Source organism: Bos indicus, chromosome 15 (genome assembly GCF_029378745.1).
Source record: "Bos indicus isolate NIAB-ARS_2022 breed Sahiwal x Tharparkar chromosome 15, NIAB-ARS_B.indTharparkar_mat_pri_1.0, whole genome shotgun sequence".
Lineage (NCBI taxonomy): Eukaryota > Metazoa > Chordata > Mammalia > Artiodactyla > Bovidae > Bos > Bos indicus.
Window position 1 is genome coordinate 54083478 of NC_091774.1, and position 15388 is coordinate 54098865.

Consider the following 15388-nt stretch of genomic DNA (forward strand, 5'->3'; position numbering starts at 1 on the left):
AGGTAAAGTGACTTTCCCAGGATCACATAGCTAATGAATGATAGAACTCATATTCTTAGAACTCAAACTCCTGTGTATTTGACTTTAAGGCCTACATGATGGATTTTATATCCAAAAGAGCAGTTTGAGTAGTAATATCTGGCAGGCACAATGCAGAGGCTTTAAATAAGCTGTGAGACTGCTCATTTTTCAGTGCTTGAATATTTTGAGATCTGATTTGTTTAAGCAGTGAAGAGTTACATGGTTTGTATTCAGGTAGTTCAGTTATCTTTACATTTTTACTTCAAGTGATGTTTTCTCTAAATATGTAAAACTGTGTGTGTAAGAATCTGTGTTTTAATTGTCACTTAGATGCCCACTGGAACCTTCCTGCCCTTCTTGATCTAGGTGTAATTCCCCTGAACCTCCCAATTTACTGCTGTGGAAGCCCAAAGCACATATTGTTTTGTTAATACTTTGACCTAATTGTGAAACTTGACACCTCAAGTTCCTAAGAAAACCCCCACTTTACAAAATACTTGTGAACATACACATCACTGAAGGTTTGGTAGAGAAGACAGAAGTTACCATTCTTAAAAAATCTATACCCGAAGTTTGACTGACCCTTCAGTTTGTCCCAGTCTCTCTTTATCTTGCTTGTTCTCTCTCCTCGTCTCCCTTCTCTCTCCTTTTTCAAGGGCAAAATGATAGATTATCATGAAGAACAGACCTTGGCCCTAGCTGCTACCTAGGCTCTTGAGGTTTTACTTTTAACACCTGTCAATGTATTTTTGTTCAACGAGTTCTCTTTAAAAGAAATTATGGTACCAGCTGTTCCTGTAATAATTTTTCTACCTAATTATAGAAAATAAAGAGATATTATTTTTAGATGCAAAACAACAATAATTGGTTGGATCAGATGCAGTAATCTCTAAGGTTTATCTGGCCCTGGTTATTGTAATTGCCAGTTTCTGTCAGCTAATTAAAAGTGAGGGCCTTTTACCAATCTGTTCCAGCCATGTTGTACTATGCACCATGCTTTAGAGTTAACTGGGCCTGGATCTGCTTCCCAGCCGCATCCACTCATGAGCTAAATGATCCTGGACAATTTTTTAACTCTTCAGAGCTATTTTAGGGGATTGCTATGAGGATTATATAAGATAATGCCAATAAAACTCTTGTCACCATGCCTCAGGAAATGGTTACTACCTTCTGTGGATCAGTAGTAGCTCAGACGGTAAAGCATCTGTCTGCAATGCAGGAGACCTGGGTTCAATCGCTGGGTGGGGAAGATCCCCTGGAGAAGGAAATGGCAACCCACTCCAGTGTTCTTGCTTGGAAAACCCCGTGGACCATGGATCGTGGATCATGGATTGGCAGGTCACAGTGCTTGGGGTCACAAAGAGTTGGACATGACTGAGTGACAAAACATTCATCGGTGCAAGAACCAGAAACCAGCCCTTGGAATATAGTGAAATGTTGGCCATGACCTTCCACTTTTGTACACTTTTAAATGCACATTTTTCACACCCTCCTCCCAGAGCATTGTTAAATTTTAACTAGTATTTGATTATAAAAACCCATAAATAGCTTCTCTAAGGTAATTTGTGTGTAGAAGAGAGGTGTGTGATAGCACTTTTTTTTTCTTTTTAATACCTAGGTGTGAAGGAATTACAAGTCCAGAAGGCTCAAAATCTATAGTGGAAGGAATCATAGAGGAAGAAGAAGAAGACGAAGAAGGAAGTGAGTCAGTAAACAAGAGGAAAAAGGAAGATGACATGGAGGTGAGTGAAAGTTAGTATTCTTAGAAGGATGGGATAGTGTGTAAGGTGGGGAAAGGAAGGTGACATTGTTCTTTTTGTCCATCATTAGATATTTAAGGGACAAAGATACTATCATAATAGATACTTAGATTAACTATAAGATATAAAACACTTCTTTTTTCTTTTTACAATCCAGGTCTTTATTTTTATACCCAAAATGCCATGAATTCATAGGGAATGGGCTCCAGGAGTTCACGCTCCTTTCCATTGGTCCTCATGAAGTGTGCTTCTCTGGGTGCAGCAGGCTGGTGCTTCAGCTGAACCCAAGTCCCTTTCTCTTCGACTTCCTTCTTTTTCTGATCATTTCCTTCACACATTTCAGGAAGCTGTTAGCTCTTAGAGTGCCTGATTGCTCCATACGCACATTAATTCTCTTGGCAAGAATCTTGCCCTTGTTTGTTTACAGTGATGCCAATAGCATGCTGGATAACACTGTAGACTCCCAGTTTTGCCCTGGTAACATTTGTGGGGCATTCCTTTTTGAACAGTACCCATCCCCTTGTTATTTACAGTATCACCCTCTTAGTAGATTTGCGTGTATGTGGCCAAAGGAACAACTCCATGTTTTCAAAAAGGCCTAGAGAACGTGTAGCAGTTGCCCCTCCTCTTTCTCTTTGTGTTGGTCATTTTGGCAAATTACTGGAAGGTAGTGGCTCTGGCTGAAAGCATAAAGCACTTCTTTATAACTCTGACAGATTGGAATATTTTGTAGAGTATTACCCTACCCTCAGAGAGAACTGCTCTCTCATCAGGCCCTTTCTCACCTCTACTTCTGTTCCTGTGATTTATCTCATGAGAAAATCTCCCATTTCCTACCACCAGTCTACACAAAACTGATCAGATCCTACCCATCTTTCAGGGTGTATCTCCTTGGGAAGCTTTCTGACCTCAGTTTATATTAGTCCCTCCGCAGTATAGCACTGACAGTCTGTAGGACACAACTTAGCACTTTCTTTTCTGAAGTTGTGACTGAGTCATATAACTGATTTTCCTAGGCCACACTCATAATATATGGTTTTCTAATAGTCATTCCTATAATACAGGTTCAGTGTCCTCTAATAACAAGCATTGTTTCCCCTCAAAAATAACCTATGTATTTGGAGCAGAGGAACTGATGTTATGTGTGAATTTCCCTCAACATAGAGCTTAAGGTTGTGTGCATAGTAAGTGTTCTGTGACAACTTGCTGAGCAACTGATTTGAGGATGGTTGTGGGAAGGGGTGCTTTTCTGAGAAATGATTAGTGAGTGTGAGCCACAGACTTTCAGGGATGGATTATGACTGTCTTACTTATGACAGGGAATGGACTCAGTGTACACCACATATTCCTTTGGATTTGGAGATGCTAGTGTCAGCAAGGAGGAGAGTACACTGTTTAAAACAGTATTTTTAATTTAGTGAGGATCTTCTTGTCATCCTTAAGATAATACTTTGTAACTTTTTGGATTTCACAAAATTATGAATAATGCGTGATCAGTTTGCTCTCCCACAGTCTGTGAGGTGAGGAGAGATCTTTTCTCACATGTTAACAGTGTAGAAACTGAGACTCAAGAGATGAAGAATTGTCCAAGGTAATCAAATAGTGTTTAGTAGATTTGAAACTCTGATACAAATTGTCAGTTACTTTTTCCCTTTTGTGTGCTAGGATCTATACTGGATGATTCACATTAACATCTCTAGTTCTCATTTTGTCTCTGCATTGTAAATATTAACAGTTTTGCGACTCAGATGCAGATACTTGCCTATGGTCAACCTGTAAATGTTAGTGCTAAAACACATCCAGATCCTCTGATTTTTAATTGCAACTCATTTTTTTCTTATCATTGTTATAGGCCCTAATATATGGGGTTTTATGAACTCCAGCAGTTCCATTAGGAGGACAAACTGAGGCACATCAATCAGTGAGGAACTTAGCTAGACAGTCTCCACCTGAGGAAGGACACAGAGAAACCCCAATAGTCACAACTTCTTGCAGTTAGTGGATAAGTCCTGGATATCTAATGCACAGTAGTAATTATAGGCAACAGTACTGTATTATAAACTACAGAGTTGCTAAGCGACTAGATCTTAATTGTTCCCACCACAGATAAATGATAATTACGTGACATGATAGAGGTGGTTACCACGCTGTGGTGGTAGTCGCTGCAGTGTATACATGTGTCAGATCAACATGCTGTACACCTTCAACAATGTTGTATGTCAGTGATACCACAATAAAGGAAAAATAAAATGATGGAGATAGTATTAGTAATGCCAATTAAATGTAGCAACAACAACACAAAAAACCAGGCACAGCTTCTTAGGGGCATCTCTGTTGAGCACAGTATAAAAGTTGTGTTTGAAATGGCCCTGAGACATACAGAAGAGGTCAGTCGCATCCATTCTGTTCTGTGAAAGAAAACAAGCTATACATTTTTATTGGGGATGAGGGGACTCTAATATATAATGGTTAAAATACAGGAAAAAAAAGGAAAAACATTATTTTGGTTGTCCAAGAGATATTTCTTTATGCATAAATCTCTTTTTTAAGACTGCTTTATTAAAAAGTTTATAAGAACCTACAACTTTATTTTATAGTTGTAGGTTCTTATTATATTTAGGTTTTAATCCATTTGAGTTCATTTTTATATATTGTCCAACTTCATTCTTTTGCATGTGGGTATTCAGTTTCCCCAGCTGAATTTTGAAAAAACTGTCATTTCCCCATTGAATGGTCTCAGCATCCTTATCAAAGATCACTCGACCATATATATGAGGTTTATTTCTGGGCTCTTGAGCTTATTCCATTGCTCTATTTGTCTGTCTTTATACCAGTACTGTGCTGTTTTGATTACTATAACTGTAATATATTTTGAAATAGAGTATGAGTCCTCCAGTTTTGTTTATCTTTATTAAAATTGTTTTGGTGTTTGGGATCCCTTAATATCCATATGAATTTAATGGATAAATTAATATTAATCCCTTAATATTTCATATTGAATTATAGGATATATTTTTCTATTTTTGCAAACAATGCCATTGGGATTTTGAAAGTGATTGTGTTAAATATACAAATCACTTTGGGTAACATGAACATCTCAACCATCTGGTGATCTTTAACACAATATATGCTGTCTCATGTTCACTTCTAGATTTTCATATTGTGGTTGATGTGGTATTCTAGTTATTTCAGTTATAATATTTCAAAATTTTCATGATGCAAAAAAGTGTAGAGAACATTTTATTTGTTCAACTTGTATTTGATGGGCACATACTCTGTGCCATCTACTTTATATTGAAGTTTAACAGATTTTGTTATATTTGGTCATTTCCTTTTTAAATTACTATTTAAATTATATATAAATTACTGTTTATATAAATAAACCTACATATGGAGAAGGAAACAGCAACCCACTCTGGTATTCTTGCCTGGAGAATTCCACGGACAGAGAAGCCTGGTGGGCTATAGTCCATGAGGTTGCAAAAAGTCGGACACGACCGAGCACGCTCACACACTAACATACATGTTTACATCGTATCATCGTCATATATAAAAATATAAGAAAAAATATTTTATCAACATATTTTCAGTTTTCCCTTCTAGTCCTTTCTCAAAGCACACTGTATTTTTCCAGTAGTAACCCTAACTTAAATGACATGTTGTACTCTGCGTCTTTCACTTAATGTTACGTCATAAGCATTTTTCCATACTGCAGTGTGGTTTTTGTAGTTATTCTTTTGATAATGTGTTATTTTTGCCAGTTGAGTATAAGAAGCTCAATCTTGGTTGTACCAGTTTACTAGCTTTGTGATCTTAAGAAAGTTTCCTAGGTTCACTGAAACTAATAAAAGTAAAAAGTTTACTTCTAATCATCTAAACATGCAGGTACAACAATAACTTATATCACAAGGCTGTTATAAAGACTAAATGTATATTAAAATGTCTGGGACATGGTAGGACCTTAATATGTGCTAGTTTCTTTCCCTTTCCTTTTCCCACGGACCTAGTTTTTTTCCTGTTCCTCCTGGGATTGCCCTCAGAGACTCAAAACTTGCTCTTACTCCTTCAGACCAAGAAAGACCATCCATACACTTGGAGAATTGAACTGGCAAAAACAGAAAAATACTGGGATGGCTGGTTCCGAGGCTTATCCAATCTCTTTCTTAGTTGTCCTATTCCTAAATTGCTGCTCCTGGCTGGTAAGTGTGCATGTGTATGTATTAGTCAGCCTGGGATGCCATAACAAAATACTGGGTGGCTTAAACAATTCTGGAAGCTGTAAGTCTGAAATAAGGGTTCCAGCCTGTCAGGTTCTGCTGAGAGCTTTCTTACTGGCTTGCAAACCACCACCTTCTCACTGTGCTCTTACGTGGCAGAGAGTGCGAGAGCACCAGTCTAATCTTACGAGGGCCCTACCTTTGTGACATTAACCTTAATTACTTCCTCATTTAACCTTAATTACCTTCATATCTCCAAATGTGGTCCCATTGTGAATTAGGGTTTCATCATATAAATTTTGCGGGGGGACACAGTTCAGTCCCTAGCAGTGTATGTATATTGTCATCTCAGTATGTCTTTGTTAAAAGTGTTTACCATATGGGTAGCGACTTCCAAAGTGAAATACCATCCTTACTCATTTGTGCCCTTTCTCCTTCCTTTGACAAATTCAAAACTAAGCATGAGCATCCACCAGGGATGACCTAATTCTGGCCTGGTCTCTGTACCTGGTCAAACCCAAGTCCTTCTCCTTGAGTCGTATAAGGATATTCTGAGTAAAAAGGAAATTTAAAAAGTAAAGCCTGTTTTCAGAAAGCAGCTTAAACAAGCAAAGTGATTATGGGAAACATCAGCCTCGAAAGCTTCATGTGGTGAGACTGTACACTCAGGAAGTTAGGATTGGCATTAACATGAATTGAGAAGGTCATCATGTTTACCACTTTGTAACAATTTTTACTTCATAACAGCAAAACCTATTTCATACAGCCTTTTCAAGTAAGCTACTTGTGGATTCTCTTATTTTATTCTAGGTGTTGATAGATTGGATAAAGATCTGACTATTGGCCAAATGCAAGGTAAGTTATGAAGAAATTACATTCCTAGGTCCCCTGAGGGCAGAGAAATGGGCAAAGTCATGTGGAAATTTTCTGTCTAAATTGGGAATTATATTACCACATAGACCTCAGAGTTGTAAGAATTAAAGTGATACAGTGTCTTTGAAAGGGGCATTATAAAGTACTGTGTGCAGATGTATTATGAAAGGAGATATTCTGAATACTGATCAGTATTTTTATTATTGTTAGAATTCTTAGGAAAGGGAAAGGTCCAAGATAACCCAAATACAAAAAGATACAAGTTCTGTTTAGAAGACAACATGATGAGGTGGTAAAAGCTAGGACTCTGCAGTTGGGAGAACTGTGTTTGAGTACTGCTGCTTTCCTACTAATTTTTTTTCACCCTGGGCAAGTTACTTGACCTGCCTTAGCTTTAATTTTCTCAATCTGTAGAATGAGAAAATTGATGGCAGCCTCACAGGGATTGTGAGGTGTAATGAGTAGGAAAGTGACATGTGCTCAGGTTCAGGTGTGCTGGCCAGATGACTGTGGAGGCAGTGGAACCGATTTCATGGAAGCTCTTGGCTTTAGTGCACATGCAAGGCTTGGTAAAGGTGAAGTCAATAGGCATTGGCAACTTCGGGTTATAGGAAAAAAAGGTGCCAACTCCAGGGTCAAGGTTTCAGGCTTAAGCAGATTCTGTTGCTAAGTTTCCTTCTTTTCTACTTACTCTCCCTGGGCAATCTCATGGTTCCCATCTACACCCTGATAACTCACAAAGCTAACCCTCTGACTCATACCTCTCCTGGGGTCCACACCTGGACCATGTATCAAACCTGCTGGACATCTCTGCTTGGATGTCTCATGGCCTTGATGGCCAGGGATGGGTTCCATATTCTTTGGTCTCCTTAGAGATCTTGCTTTATCAGTCATCTCTGTCCACTCTTAATAAAATGATCACATTTGTTTGAGCTTACAGTGTTATACAGGACAGTGTGAAAAAGTAGTTTAGTACCGTCTGGAACATAGTTAAACACTCAGATGGTAACTTATTATTGTAATAATAAATCTCAAAATCTTTAATTTACAAATCCCTTAATGATAAGGCCCCCACTTACATCTCCAGCCTCATTGTTAACTCTCATGAGCACCATGCCAAAGTTTTTCTTCTCAAGAGCAAATACCATTTCATCCTCTGTTGCTTTGTGTAAGTTACTTTTTCTGTGTGGGAAGCCTTCCTGGATCCCTGTTTTATTGCAAAGACCCAATTCCTGTATTTGTCCAGTTCCATGTGCTTAGTGTTAGCCTAGGAACTATATGCTGCATTAAAATCTGAGTTTTATGTTTTGCTCTCCCACTAGACTGTAGTGTAAATAGGAACTGTTTCTTTCTATGTGTCTGGCCCAAAGTAAATGCATATTAAGTAGGTGCAGAAGGAAGAAGTGAAGGGAAATGATTTGCTCAAGGTTATAATGTCAAGTATTATCATCTTCCTCACAGGCTTGTTAATTGGGTCCAGACTGTTGGGGTGGGGTGATGGGGAGGTCCTGGCCTGCTAACGTGACCTGTGAGGCTGCAAAGATGGTAAGGAGAGGACCATTTTAGTCCTTGAGGTGGCTTTGGTTTATATCTTCCCTAGGGAAGTTCCAGATGCAGGTCCTGCCCCAGTGTGGCCACGCAGTCCATGAGGATGCTCCAGACAAGGTGAGTCTGGTGCTGGATGCCTGTAAAAGGGCAACTGGGAGAGTAACTGTGGATCTCACAGAAGACAGCATAAGCCTCTGAGTCAGCCTGTGTTGCTGCAGCAGCTGCTGTGGGGCCCACACACATGCAATCCCACCAGCACCCCAGACCTCTCCCTGGCAGCTGCTTTTGGTCTTGCCTTTCTGTGTATGGGCTGAGGAGCTACTGGTGCCCTGCTGTTTTACCCAGGGCCCTGTGGTTAAGATGGAGAAGGGAATAGCAACCCACTCCAGTATTCTTGCTTGGAGAATCCCATGGAGAGAGACGAGCCTCCTCCATGGGGTCGCAAAGAGTCGGACACGATTGAGTGACTAACACACTGTGGTTAAGATTGTAAGCTCTGCTTCTCTATTATCCCCAAAAGCCAGATGGAAGAAGGAATAACGGTGGTAGACACTGCTCCCTAAAACACACACAGTTAGGAATTAATATGTGCTCCTCCTGTAGGAAAAAAGTGCTTTGTAACTACGGGGATAACTAAGCCTTCACATCATTCCTCTTGACTTTTCTGGAGCCATCCCTGCAGGACCCAGGTCCTTTTGCTTTCAGGCTCCCCAGAACTGCAGGACCATGAGTCCACTATAATGCCTTAACTTCCAACAGAAGCCCATAGGACCTCCAAGGCTGAACCCCGTAGCTACCCTTAACATGGCCTGGAATATCTCTCCCTTTTGCAGGTAGCTGAAGCTGTTGCCACTTTCCTGATTCGGCACAGGTTTGCAGAGCCTATCGGTGGATTCCAGTGGTAAGGAAGTACAAAGATTTAAAGAGCCCAGCAGTACCCCAACAAGGAGATATTTGCAAGGTTGTAAATATCTCTGCCTTACCCCTGCCTGGGTTAGGTCACCACGCCTTTCTTCTTCCTCCTCAACACAGAGCCCAGCGTGTGTGTTTCTGCAAAGCCGTGGTTGGTTCTTTCCGTGTGCTCTGGTCCAGTGAGTTGTTGCTAAACTGACATTAAACAGTGCCTAGTCCCCTACCCCCTTTGTGATGTGTACTTTTTCTTGAGATGCCCCTTCCTGTGGAGGCTGGGATGGGAATTATCCATTCCCGGGCTCTTAGAAAAATTCTATATGCCTTCTCCTGTTCTGCTGTTGAGGAAGGTGAGGCAGGCCTTGAGGAGGCTATGTAGACATCTGGAGCAGGGTTTCCAGCCTCAGCACTGTTTACATTTGAGGCAGGTAATCCTTTGTGCTGGTGGGGCTGTTCTGCGCACTGTAGCGTGATGAACAATATCCCTGGACTTTGCATTCTAGGAACCAGTAGCACCCTCTCAACACACACAGTTGTGACAAGCAAAAATGTTCCTAGATTTTACCTAATGTCTTAAGGGAGGCAAAGTCATTCCCATTTGGGAACCACTGGTCTAGAGGAAAAAGGATGCCTTTCATCTTGGGAAACTCTTTGTCAGATTGGGAGACACAGTAGATTTCTTTGTGGAGGAGGAGGAGGAAGAGAGGCATGGTGACCCAAACCACATGGTCCTGGTCCCACCTCAAGGAGCTCCCAGTCTTTGCTGCAGAAGGCCCCATCCTCACAGAGCCCCACAGGCCATATGAAGAGTCATGCCTGCCAGTTGGAAAGTCTCTTTTATGGTCCAAGGGAACTTGTTCCCCACCCTCAGAAAGTTTGAAGAAAAAATGTTGAAGAAATATAAACAGTTTCTACATCACGGAGTTCAAAATGCCAGGGCCTAAGTGGTTTGGATGACAAAGCAAGGTGGGCACTGAAAATGCCAGGGCCTGGTACAGTGAGCCACAGTGATTCCCTGATGTCAGACCACCCCTCAAGCAGCTGACCATTGATGGATCCTAGGAACCAACAATAAAGTTTCTCAGTAAGTTTCTTAGTTTCTCAGTAAGCAGTGTCTGGGGGCCCTGGCCCGTTTGAAGCTGTGGTCTGATCAGCCGTACATTGAGAGCACACCCTGTGTCTAGCCCTGGATGGGCTGAGAAGAGGTGGAGAGATGTGCAAAGGCCATGGTGATCATTAGGGAGCGCTTCCTGGATGAGACAGGGTAAGCCAGTGACAGTCACATTTGTTTTCCATTCTCTCTCCACTCTTCACAGTGTGTTTCCTGGCTGTTAGTGACCTGCTCTCCTTCCCTCCCTCAACATTGAGCTCTGTTGTAAATACATCGCACCAGAGGCCACTGTGATGCCGCTGTCTCCTCCTCACCATCCCGCCCGACCATGTGACACCGGCTCCCTGTAGACGGGCATCCCCAGATGTACAAACCCTTTTGTGTATTCCTGCCCAAAGCATTGTTTTCCAGGGCCTTCGATCAACATTGGTCTCCCCAGTCTAAGGCTCCCCAGCTCCTCTCCCTTCCCTGTTCAGGGATAGCTCTTGCCTGTCCTCCCTGCCTTGCCTTGGGTGAAGCCTCCATCAGAACCGCCACCCTGGGCCCCTGTTCCTGGCATTAGGTCATGTACCTGGGTCCCCATGTTTCCCCAGGTACAGGGACCTCCATTGCTTGAGATTGTTCTTGCCATGGTCCTGCCCTACCTCATGGGCTAGACCATGTGCAAGATGGTCTTTATTTTTCCCTTTTAAATAAAACACCAGTCGGATACCTTTTTATCCCCGTCTTATTCTTCTAGGCTTGGAAGACCCAGAGAGGTCAGGATCTCATCCTTAGGTAGAGGGAGGGGTGGTGGATAGCATCACAAGAAACTAGCCTGAAAATCAGGCTCAGCCAGTCCAAGCACATGGCCTCCTATCTGGGGAGGGCCCACGTCCCACTCCCACATGTCTGGGCACCTGCCCTGGGCTGAGGCCAGGCTGCTCCAGGGGCCTCTTGAGCCCTCACCTGCCATAAAGCAACCCAGGTTGACTACAGCCCATGCACAAAGCCACCGGCTAAGGCCCGTGGAGTTGTTTTTAAGAAGCAGATTTAACCATTTTCATAGTTGGTCCCTGGAGGTATGCAGAGTGCCCGCTTGCCTTTTCTAGACCCACAGCTTATCTTAGTCATTTGTGGTTTCCATGTCACCCTTCATAGAAACAGTCCAGTCCAGCATCCTCAACATTTGCCCTCTTCCAGCTGCCTCATCACAGCACTTCAGCCTCCCTACTGCCCAGGCACGCCATTTCCAAGGGTAGGGAGAGGCAGTCTCCTGCAGCCCATCTTCTCTGTGACTGTCTTAGGTGATGCGTAGCCCCCTCCACCTTTTGACCCCTCAACTTCCTATCCCTGTCCTGCTTCAGGGTCCGAAGTCTGGGACCTTCTTTGTTTCTTTGTTATTTATGACCTTGTTTAAAGAAAATAAATATCTCCCAACCTTTATCTGGTCTTTCTCTATGGAGTTGTCCTTATTTCTTCTGATCTAGGGGTTGGGGACAGTTCATTGGATTTAGTCACCATAGAGCTCCAGCAAAGCCTGTTTGTTTCCTGCAGCCCATTAACGTCTTATGCTCCGCCTGCTCCCCAGAGCCAGAATGCCCATTAGAATGGACAGAGTCAGCCTCCACTGCAGCCAGGGAGACTAGATTCTAATCTTCTCTCTTCCAGTTGTGTACTGTGTTGACTTTGGTCTAGAACAGGACAGTCTGTACACTGTTCACATGACCTCAAGCTTTCAGAGTTTCGTATCTGCTAATGCCCAAAGTCTATCTACAAGTTCAAGCACCTCCTCAACTCTATAGACACTTAGGTCTGTCTACTTGTCCAGATGACCAAAAGCCACTCACATTGACCATTCCTAAAGCTGAACTTACGTTCCCCCTAAAAGTTGTTCTTTCTCCCATATTTCCTAGGTCAGTAGTGATAGGTTCCACCATCTCTCCACTGGTCTAAACAAGGCAGCCAAAGTGTCCTTGATGGCTTCCTCTCTTACATTCACAACTGCCATCCATTCTCTATTCTATGTCTCCTCCTCTCCTTGCCACAGCCCCTCCCCTGGCTACTCTCTACACATTGTTGGAGTCTTAGCAGGTGTTGGAGCTAGGCTGCCTAAATTAGAACCTAAGGCCCATCCCTTACTGGATGTATCAGATAGCTAAGTACTTTTCGCTCTTTGTGCTTTGGTTTCCTCATCTGAAAAATAGAGGTCAACAGTATTTACCGCATAGGGTCTTGAGGACTACACAAGTTAATACAGGTTAACTCTCTCAGTAACTGATGTAGGGTTCCTATCATGTCACTCCCATACTATAGTTAAGACCTTTACTCAGAGTGGCCTGTGGTCAGCAGCATTCATAAGTATCATCTGGAAGCTTGTTCAAGATTTTGTCCTTACCCCAGACCTTTTGAGTCAGTACTGATCTACATCCAAACAAGCACATTATTCTGAGAAGTTCTGGTTTGTATGTTCACTAAATATATCTGAGTAAAGCATGAGCTCCTAGCAGAGAAACGTCCCTGTGTGTGTTCTGTGTGCTTCCCACAAGCCCTTCTGGGGGCGGGAGGGGCCTACCAAGGTCTCTGCTGGGCTGTTTGCACTCTGTCCACAGGGGGGCAGCATGGTCAAATGTGTGTTTTTCAGGGACACAGCCAATTTTGTTCACCAGGTTAAGTCATAATAGTCATCAAAGTTGAGCAGCTAATTCACTGTACACACAACTATTTAATCCTCATGGCAACCCTATGAGGTAGGTGATGTTGTCATTTGACAGGCAGGCATTAGGTCCAAATTCATATAGCTCAGAAGTGGCATCAGAATTCAAACTTAGCTTTTTTTCCTCTTTACACTGCCTCCTGGACAATATAGGGGACCCTGGGCAGAGGTCATTTTGGTACAGATACCTGGCAAGAGGATGATGACCAGGCTTGATGGATGGAAAGTGAGAAACATTCACTTTATATTAGATACTCTGCTGCTAAGTCACTTCAGTCGTGTCCGACTCTGTGCGACCCCATAGACGGCAGCCCACCAGGCTCCCCCGTCCCTGGGATTCTCCAGGCAAGAACACTGGAGTGGGTTGCCATTTCCTTCTCCAGTGCATGAAAGTGAAAGTGAAGTCGCTCAGTCGTGTCCGACTCTTTGCGACCCCATGGACTGCAGCCTTCCAGGCTCCTCCATCCATGGGATTTCCCAGGCAAGAGTACTGGAGTGGGGTGCCATTGCCTTCTCCAGATACCCTGCTAGTTACACCTTAATCTTTGGAATCCTTGTGAAGTATGGGCATTATTGTTCTCAATTTATTGTTTTTTTTAAAGTTCACATAAATTGTCATTTTTTAAATTTAAGTATATTTTTAAGTTGATTTACAATGTGTTAGTTTCAGGTAGAGCAAGGTGGTTTAGTTATATATATGTGTTCTTTTTCAGATTCTTTTCCATTACAGGTTATTATGAGATATTGAATATAGTTCCCTGTGGTATGAAATAGGTCATTGTTGTGTATCTACTTTATATGTGTATATTTTGTGTATACATTAATCCCAAAGTCCTAATTTACCCCTCTCCTGACCTTTCCCTTTTGGAAACCATAAATTTGTTTTTGAAGTCTGTGAGTCTTTTTAAATAAATTCATTTATATCATTTTTTTAGATTCCATATAGAAGTGATATCATATGATATTTGTCTTTTTCTGTCACATTCATGGACCTAGAGATTATATTGTTGCTGGAGATCGCATTATTTCATTCTTTTTATGGCTAAGTAGTATTCCATTGTGTACACACACACACACACACACATATCATGTATACACACACACCAAAGCTTTATCCATTCATCTGTTGATGGACATTTAGGTTGCTCCCATGTCTCGGCTACAGTAAATAGTGCTGCAGTGAACACTGGGGTGCCTGTATCTTTCAAATTGAGAGAGTTTTCGTCTTTTCCAGATATATGCTCAGGAGTGGAATCGCTGGATTGTGTGACAACTCTGTTTTTGGTTCTTTAAGGAACTTCCAGACTGGCTTCCGTAGCGGCTGCACCAATTTACATTCCTACCAACAGTGTAGGAGGGTTCCCTTTTCCAGCATTTCACACCCTTTCCAGCATTTATTATTTGTAGACTTTTTGATGATGGCCATTCTGACTGGTGTGAAGTGATACTTCACTGTAGTTTTGACCTGTATTTCTTGACTAGTTAGTGATGCTGAACATCTTTTCATGTGCCTGTTGGCCCATCTGCACGTCTTCTTTGGAGAACTGTCTGTTTAGGTTTTCTGCCCATTTTGGGATTGGGTTATTTTGATTCTGAGCTATATGAGTTGTCTGTATATTTTGGAAATTAATTCCTTGTCGTTCACATCATTTGCAAATATTTTCTCGCATTCTGTCGGTTGTCCTTTCATTTTGTTTATGCTGTTCTTTGCTGTGCAAAAGCTTTTAAGTTTAATTAGGTCCCATTTGTTTAGTTTTGCTTTTATTTCCATCACTTCAGGCCAACAGATCCAAAAAAAATCACTGTGATTATGTCAAAGAGTGTTCTGTGTTTTCCTACAGAGATTTTTATAGTATCTAGTCTCTTTTTAAAAATAATTTTATTTATTTGTTATTTTTGTGCTGAATCTTCATTGCTTCTAGTTGTGGAGAGCAGGGGCTACTCTCGAGTTGCAGTGCATGGGCTCTCGTTACAGTAGCTTCTCCTGCTGTGGAGCACGGCTCAGTAGCTGTGGTACCTGGGCTTAGCTGCTCCACAGTATGCGGGATCTTCCCAGACCAGGGATTGAACCTGAGTCTCCTGTGTTGGCAGGCGGATTCTTTACCACTGAGCCACCAGGGAAGCCCAGTATCTGGTCTTATATTTAGGTCTTTAATCCATTCTGAGTTTATTAGGTCTTTAATCCATTTTAAGATGTTAGAGAATGTTCTAATTTCAGTCTTTTACATGTAGCTATCCAGTTTTCACATATTGC

At 42.0% G+C, this 15388-nt stretch overlaps 2 protein-coding genes and 1 pseudogene across 4 annotated transcripts in view; 1 reads left to right on the forward strand and 2 right to left on the reverse strand.

Moving 5' to 3' along the window:
* PPME1 (protein phosphatase methylesterase 1) overlaps window positions 1–11864 on the forward strand; it is a 51299-nt gene extending 39435 nt beyond the window's left edge. Inside the window, exons 9-15 of one of the 2 annotated variants that reach the window (XR_011570887.1) lie at window positions 1640–1763; window positions 5851–5980; window positions 6809–6853; window positions 8472–8536; window positions 9253–9320; window positions 9452–10412; window positions 10645–11864. Coding sequence is in view for 1 of the 2 variants with exons in the window: in XM_070803887.1 (XP_070659988.1) it covers window positions 1640–1763; window positions 5851–5980; window positions 6809–6853; window positions 8472–8536; window positions 9253–9320; window positions 10645–10663 (451 nt within the window). In the remaining variant the exon portion in view is untranslated. The remainder of the gene's footprint in view (window positions 1–1639; window positions 1764–5850; window positions 5981–6808; window positions 6854–8471; window positions 8537–9252; window positions 9321–9451; window positions 10413–10644) is intronic. The other variant, XM_070803887.1, reaches the window with a different exon arrangement.
* Window positions 1–15388, reverse strand: part of P4HA3 (prolyl 4-hydroxylase subunit alpha 3) — a 72294-nt gene that overhangs the window by 10136 nt on the left and 46770 nt on the right. The window lies entirely within an intron of this gene.
* On the reverse strand, window positions 1774–5836 carry LOC109569330 (large ribosomal subunit protein eL21-like; annotated as a pseudogene).